The sequence below is a fragment of the Equus przewalskii genome, chromosome 9 (genome assembly GCF_037783145.1).
Source record: "Equus przewalskii isolate Varuska chromosome 9, EquPr2, whole genome shotgun sequence".
Taxonomy (NCBI): domain Eukaryota; kingdom Metazoa; phylum Chordata; class Mammalia; order Perissodactyla; family Equidae; genus Equus; species Equus przewalskii.
In genome coordinates, this window is record NC_091839.1 from 35,858,071 (window position 1) to 35,880,330 (window position 22,260).

The following is a 22,260-nucleotide window of genomic DNA, read 5'->3' on the forward strand; positions in this document are numbered from 1 at the left end:
AACACTTATTTACAAGTTTTGAGTGAATATATTTTCACTTTTCTTGGATAAATACCTAGGGGTGCAATTAATGAGTCATATCATGACCTTATGTTTAACACTTTGAGGGGTTACCAAACTGTTTTCCTAAGCAGCTGCACCATTTAACATTCTCATCAGCAATGTATGAGAACTCCAATTTCTCCACCTCCTCACCGACACTTGTTATTACTTGTCTTTTTGATGATAGCCACCCCAGTGGAGGTGAAGCGTTATCTCATTGCGATTTTGATTGCATTTTCCTAATAGGTAATGATATTGAGCATCTTTTCATGGGCTTATTGATATTTGTATATCTTCTTTGGAGAAATGTCTATTCAGATCCTTTGCCCACTTTTAAAATTGATTCTTTTTATTATTGAGTTATAAAAGTTTCTCAGATATTCTAGATACAAATTGGTTATCAGGTATATGATTTATAAGTGTTTTCTCCCATTCAGTGGGTTGCCTTTTCACTTTCTTGATGGTGTCCTTTGAAGGATAAAAGTTTTTAGTTTTCATGAAATTCAATTGATACACTTTTTGCTATTGTTTGTGCTTTTGGTGCCATTTCTAAAAGGGCTTTTCCTAACCCAAGATCATGAAGATTTACTCCTTTGTTTTTTCTAAGAGTTTTGCAGTTTTAGATCTACATTTATGTCTATGATCTATTTGAAGTTAAATTTTTTGTATGTGCGTAAGGAAGGAGTCCAACTTAATTTCTTTTGTATGTGGATATCCAGTTGTCCCAGTACCATTTGTGGAAAGACAATTCTTTCCTATTGAATGGTCTTGGCACTCTTTTCCAAAACCAACCGAACATAAAGGTGAGGGTTTATATCCAAACTCTCAGTTCCATTCCATTGATCTCTAAGTCTATCCTTCCACCAGCACCACATTCTCTCGATTACTGCAGCTGAGTAATATGTTTTGGAGACAGCAAGTGCGGGAGTCCTCCAACTTTGTTCTTCTTTTCCAAGATCCTTTTGACTATTCCACATTCCTCACCTTTCTTTACAAATTTTAGGATCAGATTGTCAATTTCTGTAAAAATCTCAACTGAGAGTTTAATAGGGATTGTCTTGACTCTAGATCAATTTGTGGAATATTGCTGTCTTAATGTTAAGTCCTGCAATCCATGAACAAGGGATGTCTATCCATCTAGTTAGGTCTTCTTAACTCCTTTCAGCAATGTTCTGTACTGCCTCCCCAACGCCTTTATATGAAGTATAATTGAGAAATAAAACTGTACGTATTCAATGCGTACAACACGATGACTCGACACACGCACACACTGTGAAATCACTGCCACCTCCATCACATCACAGTGACTTTTTTTGTCGTGGCGATAATATGCAAACTCTACTCACTTAGCAAATTTCAAGTATATACTATGGTATTAGGAACTATAGTCACCATGCTGTACATTCGATCCTCACAACTTATTCATCTTATAACAGAAAGCTTGTGCCCTAGGATCAACATCTCCCCATTTCCCTCACCCTCAGCCCCTGGCAATCACCATTCTATTCCCGTGTCTGAGTTTAACTTTTTTTTGGATTCCACGTGTAAGTGATACCACATAGTATTTGTCTTTCTCTGTCTGACTTAGTTCACTTAGCATAATGCCCTCCAAGTTCACCTATGTTGCCATAAATGGCAGGATTTGCTTCGTTTTTATAGCCGAGTAATATTCCTTTATATATATTTACCACATCTTCTTTATCCATTCATCTATTGGTGGACACTTAGGTTGTTACCATATCTTGGCTATTGTAAATAATGCTGCAATGAACATAGCGGTGCATATGTCTCTTCAAATTTTTTATTTTGTGTTCTTTGGATAAATACCCAGAAATGGAATTGCTGGATCATATGGTAGTTCTATTCTTAATTTTCTGAGGAATCTCCAGTTTTCTATAGTTTTTCCACCAGGAGTTTATATTTCCAACAGCAGCGTATTAGGGGTCCCTTTCCTCCACATCCTCACCAGCCTTGTTATCTCTTGGTTTTTTTTGATAAAAACTATCCTCACAGGTGTGAGGTGATATCTCATTGTGGCTTTGATTTATATTTCTCTGATGATTAGTGATGTTGAGCACCTTTTTTATCTAAACATTGCCCATTTGTACGTCTTCTTTGGTAAAATGTCTATTGAGGTCCTTTGCCAATTGTTTAATCAAATTATTTGTTTTTTTGCTATTGTGTTGTATGAGTTCCTTATATATTTTGAATATTAACCCCTCATCCAATATACTGTTTGCAAATATTTTCTCCCATTCCATAGGTTCCCCTTTCATTTTGTTGGTTATTTCCTTTTCTTTGCAAAAGCTTTTGTTTGATGTAGTTCCACTTGTTCATTTTTGGTTTTGTTCCCTATGCTTTTGGTGTCATCTTCAAAAAATCATTGCCAAGACTAATGTCAAGGAGCTTTTTCCCTGTTTTCTTCTAGGAGTTTTATGGTTTCCAGTCTTACATTTAAGTCTTTAATTCATTTTGAATTAATTTTTGTGAGTGGTGGAATTCATTCATTACATTCATTCATTTCCACGTAGATATCCAGTTTTCCCAACATCATTTGTTGGAGAGACTGTCTTTCCCCTATTGTGTACTCTTGATACCCTCAACAAAGATCAATTGACTATATACGTGAAGATTTATTTCTGAGTTCCAGTTTATTTTTGAATGAACTCAAGCCCGCCATGATTAGATGACTCTTTGTATAGAGATTAAATGCATGACCTCTTGTATCAGTCTGCAGGTATGTGAGTACTCCACCATTACTACCTGTGTGATGTTAGACAATTTACCTTTCTGTGCCTTATTTCTCTCACCTGTAAAACAATAATAATGATAGTACTTCCTTCAGGATGGGATTGTGAACATTAAATAAAGTAAAACTAGTTAGAACGTGCCTGATACATAGAAAGTACTCAACAAATCTTAGCTTTTATTATTGCCTAAATTTGCCTTTCTCACAATTTTACTAGGGCACATCAAACACAATTATAGCTCCCTAAGGATCTTCAGATCATAGCATTCCCTGAATTCTAGACGCCAACACTATTAATGCCTCTTGTGCACTCTTCAACGATGTTCCAACACTCAGGGGTTTATTTTTCATTTTATCTTAACCTTGTAAGATCACTTGGCTTGCAGACTTCTACTCATCCCATACTTTCGCTAAATGTAGGAAATGAAGAATGATCAATATTTGGAAAAATATAAAAGAAGGTAAAGGTCTTTGTAGTTTCTCAAAGTTGGTGTTCAGCATGTATTAATCCATGCACCTAAAATGTGTTTGAAAAGAATCAGACTTCCCCCTCTTTTCTGTGGTCCATTGTGAATATCCTAACACCAGTTTTCCTAATACCACTTATGGAAGAGGCTATCCTTTCCCCATTGTGTGTTGTTGGTACGCTTGTCAAAGTTTAGTTGATCGTATATGTATGGGTTTATTTCTGGGCTCTCTATTCGGTTCCATTGGTCCACGTGTCTGTTTTTTATGGCAATATGATACTGTTTTGACTACTACAGGTTGTAGTATAATGTGAAGTAAGGAAGTGTCATGCCTCCAGTTTTGTTCTTCTTTCTCGAGGTTGATTTGGCTATTTAGGACCCTTTTGGTTCCTTATGAATTTTAGCATTGTTTTTTCTATTTTTGTGAAAAATGTCAATGGTATTTTGACAGGGATTGCATTGAATCTGTCAATAGTTTTGGGTATGGATGACATGAAAATATTAATTCTTCCAGTCCATGAAAATGGGATATCTTTCCATTTATTTGTGTCTTCCTCAATTTCTTTCTTCATTGTTTATAGTTTTCAATGTACAGCCTTTCATTTCCTTGGTTAAATTTGTTCTTAAGTATAATTTTTGATGCTATTGTAAATGGGATTGTTTTGTTGATATCTTTTTTGGGATAACTTATTGTTGGTGTATAGAGACACAATTGATTCTCATACGTCAATTTTGTATCCTGAAACTTTACTGAATTTGGTTATCAGTTCTAACATTTTTTTTGGTGGAATCTTTAGGGTTTTCTCTATGTAAGACCACATCATCTACAAATAGAGACATTTTTACTTCTTCCTTTCTGATTTGATGCCTTTCCTTTTTTTGCTAAATTGCCCTAACTAGGACTTCTAGTAATATGGTGAACAGAATACAGTGATTAAAGAATAGGCACTGTCTTGTTACTGATGTTAGAGGAAAAGCCTTTAGCTTTTCATTATTGAGATGATGTTAGCTGTAGGCTTGTCATATGTAGCCTTTATTATGTTGAGGTACCTTCTTTACATAATATGTTGAGAGTTTTTATCATGAAAACGTGTTGAATTTTGTCAAGTGCTTTTTATGCATCTATTGAGATGATCACACAATTTTTATCCTCATTAATGTATCATACTACATTTATTGGTTTGTGTGTGTTGAACCATCCTAGCATCCCATGGATAAATCCAACTTGATCATCATGCATGATCCTGTTAATGTGTTGTTAAATTCAGTTTGTTAGTAGTCTTCATTTATGTTCATCATGGATATTGGTCTGTAATTTTCTTTCCCGGTAGTGTTCTTGTCTGGCTTTGGTATCAGTGTGACGCTGGCCCTGTAAAATGAGAAAGTGTTCCTTGTTCTTTAATTTTTTGGAAGAGTTTGAGAAGTATTGGCATTAATTCTTCTTTAAATATTTGATAGAATTCTCTAGTGAAGCCATCTGGTCCTGGCTTTTTTTGTGTTGGGAGATTTTTGATTACTAATTCAATCTCCTTATTAGTTATTCAGACTTTCTATTTCTTCATGATTCTGTCTTGGTAGCTTGTATGCTTCTAGGAAATTATCCATTTCTTCTAGGTTATCCAAGTTGTTGGCATATAATTATTCATAGTAGTCTATTATGATCTTTGTATTTCTGTGATGTCATTTGTAATGTCTCTTTCATTTCTGATTTTATCTTTTCTTGAGTCTTTCTTTTTTTCATAGCTAGGCTAGCTAAAGGTTTGTCAATCTTGTTTATTTTTTCAAAAACCCAACTCTTAGTTTTGTTGACCTTTACTATTGTTTTTCTAGTCTCTAGTTCATTTACTTCTGCTCTAGTCTTTATTATTTCCTTGCTTTTTCTAACTTCGGGATTAGTTTGTTTTTCTTTTTCTAGTTCCTTGAGGTGTAAATTTAGCTTGCTTATATGAATATTTCTTTTTTATTAATGTAGGCATTCATTTCTATCCTCCTAGAACTGCTTTTGACCTCCATCTCCAGAGCCAGCTGGCTGTTGGCTGCTGTTGCTGTGCCTTCTTATCTTCCCATGTCACCATTTCTGCTATGTCAAGAGGTCTCCTTGTTGGGGACGAGGCTTCCAACTTTGAGGCCAATACTACCATTGGCCCCATCCATTTCCACAACTATCTGGGAGACACATGGAGCATTCTCTTCTCCCACCCTTGGGACTTTATTCCAGTATGTACCATAGAGCTTGGCAAAGCCACAAAGCTGGCACCAAAATTTGCCAAGAGGAATGTTGGGATGATTTCCCTTTCAATACACAGTCTTGCCTGAAGCAGGATATCAATGTTTACAGTGGTAAGAAGCCCACAGAAATGTTACTTTTTCCCATCATTGATGAAAAGGATTAGGACCTGGCCATTGTGTAGGTATGATGAATCCAGTAGAGAAAAGGAACAGGGCATGCCTGTGACAGCATGTGTGGTGTTTATTTTTGGTCCTAATAAGAAACTGAAGTTATCTATCCTCTACACAGCCGCCACTGGCAGATGCTTTGATGAGATTCTTGGAGTAGCTATTTCTCTCCAGCTGACAGCCAAAAAGTGGTTTGACACCCTGGTTGATTGGAAGAATGGAGATAGCATGGTGGTCCTTCCAATCATCCCTTCCAAACTTTCCCCTAAAGGAGTCGTCACCAAAGAGCTCCTATCTGGCAAGAAATACCTCTGCTACCCTCCCAAGCCTTAAGTCTCTCCAAAAAGTTGGTGCTGAAGCTGCTCACTTAGCACAGTGAGCCAGAGGATGCCAGCTGCCAGTTATGTTTTTCTGCAGTAATTCTATAAAAACATCCTGGTGTAATCATAGCCAAGGTCTTTAGGTTGCTATATTCTGGATTATTAAATAAAAATAGCACTGAAAAAAAAAAAAGAATTGCTTTTGCTGCAGTTTGGTAGGTTGTATTTCCATTTTTGTAATATCAAGATATTTTTTGTTTTCCCTTTTGATTTCTCCTTTGACCTATTGGTTGTTTAGGAGTACATTGTTTAACTTTCAGCTATTTGTAAAACTTCCAGCCTTCTTCCTGTTATTGATCTCTAGTTTCATGCCATTGTAGTTAGAAAAAATGCTTGGTATGATTTCAGTCTTCTTAAATTTGTTAAGATGTATTGTGGCCTAATATATGACCTGTCTCAGAAAATTTCCATGTGTGCTTGAGAAGAAAGCGTATATTCTGTTGCTGTTGGATGGAATGTTCTGTATATGTCTGTTAGGTCCATTTGGTTGAAAGTGTAGTTCAAGTCCTATATTTCCTTATTGATTTTCTGTCTGGATGATTAATGCATTGTAGGGTATTAAAGTCCCCAACCATTATTTCATTGCTGTCTAAATCTGCCCTCAGATCTATTAAAATTTGCTTAATATAGTTAGGTGATCCAATAAGGGTGCATATATATTTGCAATTGTTATATCCTATTCACGAATTGACCCTTTTATCATTATATAATAACTTTCATCTCTAATTAGAGTTTTTTATTTAAAGTCTATTTTTTCTAGTGCAAGTATAGCTACCCCTGCTCTCTTTTGGTTCCCATTTGCATGATGTCTTTTTCCATCTCTTTACTTTCACCCCATGTGTGTCCTTAAAGGTGAAGTGAGTCTTTTGTAGGCATTATATAGTTGGATCTTTTTTTTTTTCTTTAACGCATTCAGCCACTCTATGTCTTTTGATTGGAAAATTTAATCCATTTACACTTAAAGTCATTATTGACAAGGAGGAATTTACTATTCCCATCTTGTTAATATTTTTTTGGATGTTTTGTAATTCCCTTGTTCTTTTCTTCCTCTCTTGCTTGCTTTCTTTGAGATTTGATGATTTTCTGTAGCGGTATGCTTTGATTCCTTTCTTTTCTTTTCTTTTTTGTTTTTTTTGAGGAAGATTAGCCCTGAGCTAACATTGTGCCCATCTTCCTCTACTTTTTTATATGTGGGATGCCTACCACAGCATGGCGTGCCAAGCAGTGCCATGTCTGCACCCGGGATCCGAACTGGTGAACCCCAGGCCACGGAGAAGTGGAAAGTGCTAACTTAACCACTGCGCCACCGGGCCAGCTCCGATTCCTTTCTTTTCATTTTTTCTGATTCTACTATAGATTTTTGCTTTGTAGTTCCCATGAAACTTACATAAAACATATTGCAGTTATAACAGTCTCTTTTAAGCTGATAACAACTTAACTTCAATCACTTAGAAAAACTATACCCTTTATTTCCTCCTCCCATTTTATGTTTTCGATGTCACAATTTACATCTTTTTATACTGTGTCCATTAGCAAATTATTGTAGCTATACTAATTTTTAAAACTTTGTCTTTTTTTTTTTTTTAAAGATTTTATTTTTTCCTTTTTCTCCCCAAAGCCCCCAGGTACACAGTTGTATATTCTTTGTTGTGGGTCCTTCTAGTTGTGGCATGTGGGACGCCGCCTCAGCGTGGTTTGATGAGCAGTGTCATGTCCGCGCCCAGGATTCGAACGAACAAAACACTGGGCCGCCTGCAGCGGAGCGCGCAAACTTAACCGCTCGGCCACGGGGCCAGCCCCTAAAACTTTGTCTTTTAACTTTTATACTAGAATTAAGCAATTTACACACCACCAGTACAGTATTAGAGTATTCTGAATTTGATTGTATATTTATCTTTACCAGTGAGTTTTATATTTTCATATGTTTCCATGTTGCTAATTAGTGACCTTACATTTCAGCTTGAAGACATGTCTTTAGGATTTTTTTGTAAGGCTGGTCTAGTGGCAATGAACTCTGAACTTTAGTTTGTCTGGGAAAATTTTCAACTTTCCTTCATTTCTGAAGGACAGCTTTACTGGGCCAGTTGTGAGGGCCCAGAGGCAAGGCATCCCCAGTGGCTTGTGGGCAAGCTTCCTGATGGAATTCACAAGTCAGTCAGGAGGAAGAACCATGAAGCAGTTAGTATCATCCCTTTGATGAGTTTTGAACCCTGGTTGCTATGCTCCTAGCCACTCCCAAACCCACAGCCTTATAGATCACCTCAGCACTTTGGGTGAGGCAAGAAAGAAACAAGTGGGCCTCTTCAGGCTCTTCCTGCACCACTAGGGAAGCTGAACATTCACTCACATGCTCTCCCTTTCCCCCATGGGCAAAATCTCTGGCCAAGTGGATCTATCCTGGCAATGAGTCATGCCACCTTGGGGGAGGGTTGATGTGGGCAAAGCGAAACTGTTCCTCTTACCCACTTCGGTGCATCTATTCTTGGATGTTTTTGTTCTAGCTGTTTGTTGGAACGTCTCTGCTGAATGCCCAAACTCCCACAAAAGTACTCTTGTCCATGTGTGACTGCCAAAACTGATGTTCTCTAGGGGGATGATGGTAGAGAACTCCTATCCCACCATCTTTGATGTCACCTTGTAGTTTTCAGTATATAATTCTTACACTTCTTTTGCTAAATTTATTTCTAAGTATTTTATTCATTTTGATGGTATTTTAAACGAAATTATTTTCTTAATTTCATTTTTCAGATAGTTCATTGCTAGTATATGTATATAAAATTGATTGTTCTATCCTGCAGCCTTGTTGAACTTTTCTATTAGCACTACTAGTTTTTTTTGGTGGATTTCTTAGGATTTTCTATATAAAAAAGATCATGTCATCAGAGAATAGAGGTACTTTTACTTTTTCCTTCCTCATCTAGATTGCTTTTATTTTCTTGCGTAATAGCTGTGGCTAGAACATCCAGTACAATATTAAATAGAAGTGAAAGAAGATATCCTTGTACTGGTTCTATCTTTAGGGGGAAACCATTCAGTCTTTTATCATTTAATGTGATGTGAGCTACGGGTTTTTTGTAGATGCCTTTCATCAGTTTGAGGAAGTTCCCTTATATTCCTAGGGAGTATAGTGTTTTCATCATGAAGGGGTGTTGAATTTTGTTAAATGTTTTTTCTGCATCAGTTAAGCTGGTCATTTTTTCTTTATTCTATTGATATGGTTTATTACATTAATTGTCTTTCAGATGTTAAACTAACCTTGCATTCCTGGGTGTAAATCTCACTTGGTCATGGTATATAACACTCTTTATATTTTGCTGAGTTTGATTTGCTAGTATTTTTTAAAGGATCTTTGCATCTATATTCACATGAGGTATTGGTCTGTATTTTTTTCTTGTTCATTCCTGTGTTTCTACTGTTGTCATGAGAAGCACATGCTTAGGCTATTCCACTGGTCTTGGGAGGAAGGTAATAGCAGAAATGTCTTCAAATAAGGTGTTTCAGTCCAGCCCAACCTAGAATAGAGCCCACCATTCAATTCGCAGAAACACAAGTAAACCCAGATTAGCAGGATTTGCCAACCAAGTCCAACACAGATAATCCAATCCTCAGCCACATACGGATACGTAAGCTATACTTACAAAGAATTGCTGTTTTGAGCCACTGAGTTGTGATGTGGTGCACTCTACAGCAATAGATAGCTAATACACTGTGCTATGGATGCCATCTACTCATAAGAGAGTTCTTTATTATACTATTAAGGAATAATCTCTGAGACTTATGGTTCAGCTAAACAAAAAGAAAAACGTGCATTGTTCAATTATATGTGAAAATGAATTTGCATACATGTGCATAAGATATACCTGGAAGGATATACACAAAAACCTGACAAAAGTTGATTGCCTGTGGAGAGGTTGACTGTCTAACTGAGGGACAGAAGTGGAAGGAGACTTCCTGCACACTTTTCTGTCACTTTTGAATTTCCAACTGTTTAAATTCATTACATATTTAGAAAAATAAATTATTTTTAAAAACTAAGGCTATTCATACTGCTTCAAATTCTTCTAGCATCTAATAAAGCAGAAAAAAAAGCTCTAAAATCAGTTGGGTTTTTCTTCCTTTACAAGTGCCAATTTTCTGCTTGGATGATTGTAGGATGCTTAACTTTTCCCTTAGAGAATTTCAACAGTATTTGTTTAGGTGTATAACTCTAATTTATTACTATTTCTTGATAGTTAGAATATGTATATATATATATAAAGAACTCTTAAAACTCAGTTGTAAGAAAACAAACAGCCCAACAAACACAATGGGCAAATGAATTGATCAGACACTTCACGAAAAAAGATACAAACATGGCAAATAAGCACATTAAAGGGAGCGCAAAATCATTGACCAATGAAAAGCAAAATGAGATACTCCTACACACCTTTTAGAATACTTAAAATTAAAAAGTCGAACCATATGAAGTGTTGGAAGGATCTGGAGCAACTGGAACCCCTCGTCACTGCTGGTGGTAATAGAAAGTCGTATAACCACTTTGGAAAGCACTTTGGCAATTCCTGAAAAAGTTAAAACTTAATCTACCATATGACTTAACCATTCTACCTCTTGATATTTACTCAAGAGAAATGAAAGTATATGTCCACATGAAGATTTGAACATGAATGTTTAACACAGCTCTACATGAGATAGACCCAAACTGGAAACAGTCCAGTGTGTATCAACAGGTAAAGGGATAAACAAAATGTCCTATATCCATACTATGGAAACAGGAAAATAAAAAGGGAATGAATTACTGACACTCATAACACAGATAAATCTCAAATTAATTATGTTGAGTGAAAGAAGTCAGATAAAAAAGAGCACATACTGTACGATTCCATTTATCTAAAGTTCTAGAAAATTCGAACTAATGTATAGTGGCAGAAATCAAGTTAATGGTTGCTTGGGGGTGAGTCAGACTGGGGGTGTCATGTGAATGGAGGGATTATGAAAGGTCATGAGGAAACTTTTGGGAGTGATGAATATATTCATTTTCCTGATTGTAATGATGGTTTCAAGGGTGTATACAAAGGTCAAAACTCACCAAATTGTACACTTTAATTATACGGAAAAGAGAATTGAAAAAAAACCCAAATATTAGGATTTGCAAAGCTGAGTAGAAGTACACAGGATCTTGTTACACTATTCTCTGCTGTTGAATATGTGTTTTCTATATTTAATAAGAAAATACTTTAACTCAAAAAAGAGAACTAGATTTCTGCACTTGAGTTAATTGATTTAATAAACTAGTGAAAACAATAAGTTTCCATGAAAATAGGGCCCTTGTCTCAGTACGGTACCTAGAAGAACTCATCATACACTCCAAAAATATTTACTCAACAAATAATGAATAAACTTAGTTTATTCACAGCTACTGGTTATTTTCTTATTAAATATATATAATAATTTAATTATAAATATATTAAAGAAGCTTTCAATTCCTTATGGGAAAACTTGGAAGCTATAGAACAATTTTAGAGTGATTGCCCATACTGTGGAGGGTGGTTGCCAAGATTATCAGAAACCTCTCTCTCTCTATATATATCATATATATCATATATATCCTTGTATTTAGGCAGCTTGCACCAACAAAGCCCTACTGGTTGTTTACAGGTGGCGCCCTGTCTGATTATTAAACACTGATTGGTCAATGTCTGCACCATACTGGTTGTAAACTATTTTGAATATCATCCCTTTGAAACGTCACCACACCACTATTTCCTAGGTTAAAGTGCCTCCTGATGTCACACATTCCTCCAGCAGGCTTTGATTCAGGTTCAGTATAGGCATCCTTCGGCACGCACTCCGCACCTACTCCTTTATGCTACCATAACCTGCACTGTTCAGACCATACGACTTGACAGTAGCTTGACTTTGCTTCCCTAGTTAAACTTTTTAACTTCCAATTTACTTCATCATCAAAGTAATGTGATAAATTTCTGTTCCAAAATAAACGATATTTTTAGTCCTCTCTTCCTGGGCTTTTATATGGGCATCTAAACTAAATTTGATAAATATTCACTTGTTGGCTTTGAATATTTCAAGCAGTGCTAGCAGGCGACTTATTGACCTATGTACTTTAGCTCACTGGAAAAGACTTATAAAATAGATTAGAGAAGGCTGGGTCATGTATCCAAGCTTTCTGCTGAACCTCTGCCCTGGACATGCAATAGATCACCTGTCATTGTGCGAGGATTAGACATTTTTTTCAGGAAAATTTCTAGCTTTGGAGGTGGGTCTGTTTGGAAGACAAAGTAAATACCACAAAAAAAGCACATTAATAAACATTTATTGAACTGTATTAAATTTAATTGAAATTAATTGAATTTGGATAGTGACTACAACTGCAACTGCTCCCATTTCTTGGCTGGATTTCAGTTTTGATTTAGAACCCAGTTTGGGCAAGGACCAGAGAAATGAAAAATCTTCAATGTCACCTTCAAAGTTGAATTAATTTACATTACAAAAAAGCTATTAGATAACTTGGCTAATTTAAATATTTATAACAATTTCCTTTGAAAAGACAATAATTTCAACCAGATAAGCCAGGTTCTTCTTTAAATGAATAAATTCACTGTTCTACCCTTTAGGTATTTTTCAGCTTCCTTACAGTCAAATTTGACTCTTCAATCTAGACTTATTCGAATTTCTCTTGGACATCACTTATAATATAAAAGTTATCTATAATGTTACAATTTTTAGAATTACAAATGTCTGTATTCTCACCTCCATTATGAATAAGTCACTAAGATTTACAGATTCTACATCTTAAATATCTGTACGGGGTGTTTTCAGCCTTTTTAAAGCCAACGTTTGTTTTTTAAAATGAATATTTTATAAAGTCCCCTCTTTATATTAAACGTAATTTCACATATAAATTTTAAAATGTACATTAACTACAATATAAAGGATAAATAAAAGTAGAATAATAGTAAATAACATGTAGTATAACATAAATGTTTGGGTAAAACTACCAAAAAACCTAATGAAGTGGTAATATACTTACATCTACTTATAAACAGGCTGGATTTAAGAGAAATTAGGCCAATATTCAAGTGAATATTGAAAATAATTTTCTTCATATTAGACATTTTGGAATAAGAATCACAATAACTACAAATGCAAACGGATATAGTTGGGTTTTATTCGAGATTCAAATAGCATGAGTGGCATAGCGATCAGAGATAAAATTTTGGTAAAGTTCCAAAGAAAACAACATATATTCTTCCCTCAGTGAAATACGGTCGCTGCATTCCTGGAAAATTCAGTGTATATTAAAACCATACTATAAGTATTTGCAGTTTAAATGTAAAATGGAGTTCTTTCTGGGCTGAGATAATTATAATCAGGCTTTTCATCTACAAGACTGTCTAGACGGATATTTGAAAGTCATGTGGGAAGCAGGATAATTTTTCACTGCGTGGTTTGTCCCTCTAATTACAGGATGTCTGCTATCCCTGGCCTATACACACTAAAGGCCAGCAGCTCTCCCCCACCATTGTGACAACCAGAAAATGCTTCCGCAAATATCCAAAATGCCCACTAGGGGCAGTGCCACCCTCCTGAGAACACTGTATAATCTGAGTCTGATGTGTCAATCTTTACCACTGCTTTAGTTTGGCTTTTCGTCATCTATCACTTAGGTCTCCCAACTTTTCTCCTCTGCCTCGGTCTTCTCCGCCTATAATTCACCCTTCAAACAGATGGCAAAGGTGATCTCAAACGCACCTCTGATCCTGTCATTCTCCTGCTGAATACCTTCAGAGGCTCCCCCAACTAGAGATGAAGCCAAAGTTTCTAGAACGGAGGGCAGTGCTCTGATCCCACCATATTTCAGTGTGATCTTGTACCATTCCCTCCAGTGTGTGCTGTGTTCTTCCCCATGTAGTCTCTAGAAATGAACAAGTTCTCTGAGACTTTTCACCAATTTGCCGATCTTTTGACTGCCAAGTTCTTACTAGTAATTCAAAATGCAATTCAGGCATCACTTCCCCAGTGGACCCTTCCCCAATCTCCCCACTCCACCCCTGACCCTTGCACTTACCATATGCTTTGTACCCGTTAGATAGTCTGCCTGCGCCACCAGACAGTGAGTTAGCTGACCCGTAGGGATTTTTTACCCCATCTACCTTTGCATCCCAAGAACACTGCATAGGTGGAGTGCAAGTGGTAAGGACTTAGAAAGTGAAACACTTTTAAAGTTGAGTGATCCTGTAATGTTAGATATTTAGAGAGTTCTGCAGATTACTATATACTTGTTTTTATTTACCTTTTCATGTTTTCTCCTCCTTGAAGAATCACGTATTTCCAGACAGTTTAATTAATCCAATCTTTTAGCTTTCTTTCCTCAGTATTTAATCTCCAATTAATTTTGAAACGCCCTTGTTATATTTTCCTTTTACTAGCTCCAACCCCCATTGTACTGATTCATAAGACAAATATGTCAGTTTTGACCCATTCCCTAGTTAATATTTTGCTTAATTTAGTTCATCTATCTCAGACAAGAAACCCATTTCTTTCAAAAGTGATTCGAAATCAGCTCATGAGAAGAGTTTACTTTTTAATCATTAACAATTTTTAAAAATTATATTTTCCCTGAATGTATAACTTCCCCCCCACCCCCCAATTGACCCTCAAGTTGATTTTCTGGTTTTAAGTGTTGGTTCCTGGTTTTATGACATATGTGCATGATGGTCACCAATAATTGATTTGTTTTTGATATTTTTCAGATTTAAGAGTGTTCACCTTTATCACGCCTTTGCTAATTTAAGGCAGAGATCAAAATTAACTAGTCTTAAATAAGCTTGATGTTTGTCCATCCTAGACCACACGGCTTCTCTCTGGTAGTTACCACAAGGTTGGCCATAATCACCCACCATTTTTAAATTTTATTTTATACTACATTATTCCTTGCCTTCCCAGGATTTAGCAGTAATATTTCAATAATTTACTAATGACTTTCCATTGGGTCATTAGGAGAAAAATGGTTCCTGTAGAAACAATCTGCTAAATAAATGATGGTGCAGAGACATTTTCCTGGAGGCTACAAAGTGACCTATAGAAATACACTAAATTGGTTCTTCTCCATTAGGACATTCAGATCCTTCTTTTATTTCATTTTGGAATGGAAGAATAAACGGGGAAAAAATTGTGCTCTGAAATCCTCTGTCCTGCTTTAGAGCATGTAAATAGCATCAGGCACAAAAAAATTTTCAAGCTGTCAGGAGTAAGGCAAGCATGATAATTTAGGATAATTAAATGCTTAAGACAATCAAAATAGAACTGATCCTAGTAAGCTTTTCTCACTTGAAGGAAACTTCTTTAAAAAGTAGTTACTGATCTAAATGTCTTTCAATAGGGCAGTTAAAAAAACGTGGTATAACAATCCACAGTATAGAATATTTTGGAGCCTTTAAAAAAGAAGAAGGCATACCTATATATATGGACGCACAACGATATACGGTGGTTTTAAAATAAGAAAAATTATGAATAATACATATACTATGATCCCATTCATATAGAATTAGCAGAAACAAAGTAAAATGTATACAAAGAGAGAGGAGATTGTAAAGATACACACATCAAACTACATTTGATGTTCTGCCCTTAAAGCTTTTATTTTTGTGTCTGTTTCTTCCACCAGGTTACGAGTTCCTTTGTTGCCAGATCAAATACAGGATGTCCAGTTAAATTAGAATTTCAGGTAAACAATGATTTTTTTTTTTAGTATAAATACATCCCAAATATTGCACAGGACATACTTATACCACAAAATTATTCATTGTTTATCTGAAATTCAAATTTAACTGGGTGTCCGTATTTCTATTCGCTAAATCTGGCAACTCTACTTTAAGGAGACCTTACACTATTCATCTTTGTACTCCAATCACATAGTTACAGAGAGACCGTGGGTGCACAATAAATGGCTAAATGGCGAGAGGGAGAGTAATTGAGGAGCACACAGTAATAACAGGCAATTATGCTAAATGTGTTACATACTTTATCTCAATTCTCATGGAAATGCCTTAATGTTCCATTAGTGGCCCTATTTCACAGATTAAGCAGAAGTATACAGAAGTCACAAAGTAAATAAGTGGTGGAGCTAGAAATGACCCCAAATTTCTGGGTCCTGATTTGGCAGCCATAACCAAGTGCCAGCTGCAGAAAGGTAGAGGGAGATGAGAAAGAGAGAGAGTGCCAGAGGGTGGCTTCAGTTCTGCCTAAGTGGAGAGAGTGGGACTTTGCACAAACTCGCCTAGAGGTGGACTGTGGGGTACATATGAGAAGCAGACAAATCTGGGCCTGGTCACCACCTCCACCACTCATTCAAACAAATTATAGAATGAATTTTTGCCTCAATTTTCTCCTCTGTAAAACTGGAGCGAGAGGACCTACCTGGGTACCGATGTGAAGAATAAAGGAGATAATTTCTGTAAAGTGATGAGCACGGGGCTGGGCAAGTAAGACGCCGTCAATGCTAGGTATTATAGCTCAGAGCCCCAGTTTTTTCATTTGTAAAGTAGAATAACACCACCAATAACAGCAACAAGACAATAATACTGATGATATCTCTGCTGCTGAGTTGATTTGAGGATCAGATGAGGACATATATATTATCTTTCTAAATTCTAAAGTGCTTCACATTCTCCTTAACAGAGCAGTTGTTCTTTGGGTCAGAACCAGAATTAATGCCATGCTAGAGCATTACTACAATTTTTTCCTATGAGTAATTAACTTCGTTTTAAAAATTATCATATAGTAAAATTGGCTGTGTACAAAGTTCTATGGATTTTAAGCCGTGTCTAGATTTATCTAACCACCACCACGGTCGGGATACAGAACGTGACTACAGCTTTTGAGATTCTTTGTTCAAAGTTCTTGTTGCAAAACGCTTTTAAAAATAAGAAAAAGGGATTTAGAAAAACGTACTGAAGATGCTAATCAACAAAACTGGCTTTTTGCACAAATGTGAGTCTCTAACCCCTCGAGGTCTTGTCTGGGCCCTTTTTGCTGTTGGCTCTGCAGACTCTCTTCCCACAAAAGTAATCAGGAATCCACTTGAGAGTTGGGGCCCTTCTTCACACTAAGGGCACATGTCCCAGGCACAAGCTTCAGCATTCCTTATTTGATCCTTTTTATATTACTAGATCTGTCTAGAGAGCGCAACCATCGAGCTTTCAGGACCCCAAACCCTTCTGGTATCACAGACCTCCCAGTAATCATTCAATCTGTCCCTTTGCCCAGCTCCATCCTCTCCACCTCCCCGGACTGTCGGGCACTGCCTGGGGCGATAGACTTTAGGACCAAACTTCAGCTCTCCCTTGGAGGCCTCCCTCTCACCCCCAACCCGGGAAGCTCTCTCAGCTTAGGTGACTTGCACTGTCACAACGCTGCCACATCTGGTGCGCGAGGCAGGTCCGCTTTCCTGGTGACTCAGGTCGTTGCTATTTGCCTTTTGTCTCTAGGATGCTTTGGCTGCCGTTTTCTTCCCTCTGCTTTTAATTTGCGGAGGGGAAAAGCTAATGAATCAAGAATGAATCCCCCCTCCACTAATCTTTTCTTCTTCTTCTTCAAGTTGGCTCTCTCCCTTCACAAGTTCCCTAACTATCCAAGAAGTGCGGGGTCGGGACAGGTGAGGACCCATTAATTACACCTAAATCCGAAGTTGGCAACCTAAGGTATCAATTCGGTGGGAAGACTTTCTGAAGCTCCCTTGCAGCCTGCTGGGCGTTTGGCTGCTGCCGCTGTACATTTTCAGCTCATTTATTTATGCTCCTGCTTCACGCTGCTCGGCCAGTCACGCCTAAATCTATCTCGTTACTGCCATAGGTGCCCCCAATGAGGGTGAATTCCACAAGATTCACCAGCCGTTTCGTTCCTGTCCCTGGCAAATAGAGTATGCAAAATGAGGAACCACCAAAGGATGCCGGAGAGGGGGGAGAGAAAGGGATTCCCTCACCTTTTCCAGCACATTCCTCGTCAATTTCCAGCAAGAGGAGGTGCGCACCCCAAATCCCCCAGCCTCCTTTCTTAAATCTCCCTGCTGAGGGCTGCCCAGGTTGGGCCGCGCGGCCGGAGAAGCCCCTCCCGTAAGCTTGGCCCTCCCCCGTCCCCCAGGTTGGTTTTTCCCAGCTGCGGAGGTTGGGCCAGGGGCTGGGGTGCGAGGAGAGTCGGCGCCCGCTGCGCCGAGCCGGGAAGTCGCCGCGACTCTGGTGGGACTCGGAGTTGGGTCGGAAGGTGGCGGGCGCGGAGGTGAGCGGTGGGGAGCTAGCGGTGAAGGCAAGAACCGGGAGGCGGCGCCAGGGCTCCCCCCATCCTTGGGCGGGAGAGCAGCGCAGGTCCGGGGTCCCACCGCCGCTGTGTGCGCGGCCCTCCCCTCCCCTTTGGAGATGCCTTGAAGCCCCTCTGGGATCTGAGGGGTTGGTGGGGGCGCGAGCTGAGGGGTGACAGCTGTAAGGGTCTCTACTTCCTGCTAATCCAAGATGGTACTAAAAGAGATCAGAAGACTCGTGTAACCTGAAACTTCCCTCTCATCCTAACCGGGACCCGGAGGATAGGTCCGGCGGGGGCGGAGGCCCCGGAAGGCAGGTCGCCCGCGGAGGCGGTGGGGGAAGGAGCTGGGAGAGTGAGAAGTTTGGTCGGCAAGGCGCTGGGGATTAAGCGAGAAGTTAAACGCGGGGGACGAGTCTGGTCGGGAGAGGAGGGCGGGAGCTGGAAGGGTATATATAGTGGGGGCCGGGGCAGAGGGGGACTTGGCGCTCCTTGTCTCGGATCGCGCCCCTCTCCCGCGTGAGGACGTGCGTGGGACTGGGCGAGGCGAGGCCCTGATGGGTTTACGGAGGGAGGGCTTGGGGACAGAGTGGGGACGACTCGGTTTGGAGAGGCAGTTCGTGCACTCGGGGAGCTGCGGCTGCCGCCGCTCCTCACGCTTTTCTCCTGCTTGTCCCAGGTCGCGCAGCGGATCCCGCGTGAGGCGCCAACAAAAGAGGCGAGGAGGTGCCACCCGGGGGCGGCGGCAGGAAGGGGAGCAGGAGGAGGAGCGCGGAGCCGAGCGTCCCGAGCCGCCGTGCGTACTTGCTGGAGGGAAGGGGCGGGGGAGTCGGCCCCGGGAGGGGGACGCCCGTTGGCGAGGGGGTTAGCCAAGTTCCGGCTGCGGCGCTTCTCCTCGTTCCCACGAGAGGAAAGTTTCCTCCAGACTTTTCCGGCCGGCCCACGCCCTCCGGGCCCAGCTCCCGAGCCTTCGGAGCGGGCGCCGTCCCAGCCCGGCTCCGGGGAGACCCGCGCCGCGATGCCTGGGGGGCGCTCCCGGGGCCCCGCCGCCGGGGACTGGCGGCTGCGGCTGGCGCGCCTGGCGCTGCTGCTCCTGGGCTGGGTCTCCTCGCCCGCGCTCACCCCCTCGGCGGCCTCCTCCACCTCCCCGGCGCCGTCCCCGGCCTCCGCCGCGTCCGCCCCGCCGCCGCCGCCCGGCCGATGCCCCCCACCGTGCGAGTGCTCCGAGGCGGCGCGCACCGTCAAGTGCGTCAACCGCAACCTGACCGAGGTGCCCGCCGAGCTGCCCCCCTACGTGCGCAACCTCTTCCTCACCGGCGCCCAGCTGGCCGTGCTCCCCGCCGCCGCCTTCGCCCGCCGGCCGCCGCTGGCCGAGCTGGCGGCGCTCAACCTCAGCGGCAGCCGCGTGGAGGAGGTGCGCGCCGGCGCCTTCGAGCATCTGCCCAGCCTGCGCCAGCTCGACCTCAGCCACAACCCGCTGGCCCGCCTCAGCCCCTTCGCCTTCTCGGGCAGCAACGCCAGCGTCTCGGCCCCCAGCCCCCTGCTGGAACTGATGCTCAACCACATCGTGCCCCCTGCCAAAGAGCTGCAGAACCGGAGCTTCGAGGGCATAGTGGCGACCGCCCTGCGAGCGGGCCACGCGCTGCGCGGCCTCCGCCGCCTGGAGCTGGCCAGCAACCACCTCCTCTACCTGCCCCGGGACCTCCTGGCCCACCTGCCTGGCCTCAGGCACCTGGACCTGCGCGACAACTCCCTGGTGAGCCTGACCCACGTGTCCTTCCGCAACCTGACACACTTAGAAAGCCTCCACCTGGAGGACAACGCCCTCAAGGTCCTCCACAACGGCACGCTGGCAGAGTTGCAAGGCCTGCCCCACGTCAGGGTCTTCCTGGACAACAATCCCTGGGTGTGCGACTGCCACATGGTGGACATGGTGGCCTGGCTCAAGGAGACAGAGGTAGTGCAGGGCAAAGCCAGGCTCACCTGTGCCTTCCCGGAAAAAATGAGGAATCGGGTCCTCTTGGAACTCAACAGCTCCGACCTGGACTGTGACCCTATCCTTCCACCATCGTTGCAGACTTCTTACGTCTTCCTAGGTATTGTCTTAGCCCTGATAGGTGCCATTTTCCTGCTCGTTTTGTATTTGAACCGCAAGGGGATAAAAAAGTGGATGCATAACATCAGAGACGCCTGCAGAGATCACATGGAAGGGTATCATTACAGATACGAAATCAATGCGGACCCCAGGTTAACAAACCTCAGTTCTAATTCGGATGTCTGAGAAACATTCGAGGACCAGACAAGGACACCTATGCATGAGATGTAGACTTAAGCTTTATCCCGTCCTGGGCTTGCTCCACCTCCACCCTCCGCTAGAGACACCAGTGACCTTGACTGAAAGCCACGAGAGGAGTTGGCTCCCTTGTTATGTAAAGTTCTTGGTGTGGATGAACAACTGTGCATAGTGTTTTACCCTCTTCCTTTTCTTGGAACTCCTCAACACGTGTGGAGGGATTTTTCAATTTTCAGCATGAATATGGACTCCTGGCTGGCTGTTTCTCTTAGTACAGTTCAAGGTGTAGCAAGTGTACGCATACAGATAGCATTCAACAAAAGCTGCCTCAACTTTTTTGAGAAAAATATTTTATTCATAAATATCAGTTTTATTCTCATGTACCAGAATTGTGGAGAAAATGATTGCATCCCCTAAACTGCCTGCAGACCTTAGCAAGCTCTTCAAAGTAACTCCGTAGTACACGGGAGCACCTGCATCCGAGAGCATGCTTACATTTTACTGTTCTGCATATTACAAAAAATAACTTGCAACTTCAGATAACTTCTTTGACAAAGTAAATTACTTTTTTGATTGCAGTTTATATGAAACTATACTGAAGTTTTTTTATAAACTGCATTGAGATCCAACAGACTAAATTGTTAAAAAAAATTCAATAAAGATTCTTAAAAGAATTACAGTTGTGTTAAGTTTGCTGCTTGAAAAAAGGATTAGGGACAATGATATTGAATGATCTTGGTTCCGATGATAATTAAAGTATTACTTATAGCTTAGAATGAAACTAGAGCAATGTCTTATAGAAACAGACTTTGCAGATAGTTTTGAGATTGTGGATCCTTTTAGGATTTAAATAGAGAATTTGAATATTCATGTGAATAGATTTCTCATGATCCCAAAGTTAATTCTATTTATGAAACAATTTTGTAAGAGCACTATGAAGTTGGTAAGAAGGAAGAGTTCTGTATGATAAATAGTTCACAGTTTATGGATTTTTCTAGGCTAAGTTGTTAGGATAGGACAAAATTATTTACTTAATAAAGCTGCCCATAGGAAATTGTTCTGTGGGTCTTTAGAGCAGACTATGAAACAAATATAATGCAAATAAAGGTATGAAAATGAAATGTCTTAAAAACATAGAGTATTCTAAAATCGATTTTAAAATATAAATTTAAAAAATTTCCTGAGATCATAATGTAAATTGGAACTTAAATTTTCTTGAGAATATTTTTTTTAAACATTTAAAATGGAACATACTGCTCGATAGTTATTCAGAGACCCAGCTAATTTGTTTAAAAAATTGTCATGGGAGGATATGAATTTGAGGAAATAACCATAGATACATGTCTTTGTCCATAAACAAGTATCTCAACTAATCATAGGTTCTTATGTTCAGTTCAGTATTTAAGAATTTGGGGATATTTTGATTTTCGCTAAGCTCTATGTTAGTATATACTCCTTTGTGAAGAATAAATCACATTTATGTGTAAAAAAAAGCAATTAGTTACTCAGTTGATATTATTAATAATAGACATTATTTTCTTTTTTTCAGAGTTTATTATTTGCCAATTAAGGTTAAAGGCAAATTCTGTTAATAATTTAAATTATTCTGTAAATAATTTA

The 22,260-nt window shown here is 40.1% G+C and overlaps 1 protein-coding gene and 1 pseudogene across 3 annotated transcripts; both read left to right on the forward strand.

Annotated features, from left to right (window-relative positions):
- The first annotated feature begins 5,340 nt into the window (after positions 1-5,340).
- On the forward strand, positions 5,341-5,988 carry LOC103564596 (peroxiredoxin-6 pseudogene; annotated as a pseudogene).
- Positions 5,989-18,185: 12,197 nt separating this feature from the next.
- TPBG (trophoblast glycoprotein) lies at positions 18,186-21,314 on the forward strand. 3 transcript variants are annotated; one of them, XM_008540450.2, is made up of 2 exons: positions 18,186-18,329; positions 19,027-21,314. In XM_008540450.2, the coding sequence occupies exon 2, from the start codon at positions 19,366-19,368 to the stop codon at positions 20,626-20,628; it is 1,263 nt and encodes a 420-aa protein (XP_008538672.2). In that variant the 5' UTR covers positions 18,186-18,329; positions 19,027-19,365; the 3' UTR covers positions 20,629-21,314. The 3 variants fall into 3 exon arrangements, with proteins under 3 accessions (XP_008538672.2, XP_070489644.1, XP_070489645.1); XM_070633543.1 differs by lacking the exon at positions 18,186-18,329 and adding an exon at positions 18,396-18,661; XM_070633544.1 differs by lacking the exon at positions 18,186-18,329 and adding an exon at positions 18,778-18,796.
- Positions 21,315-22,260: the final 946 nt, after the last annotated feature.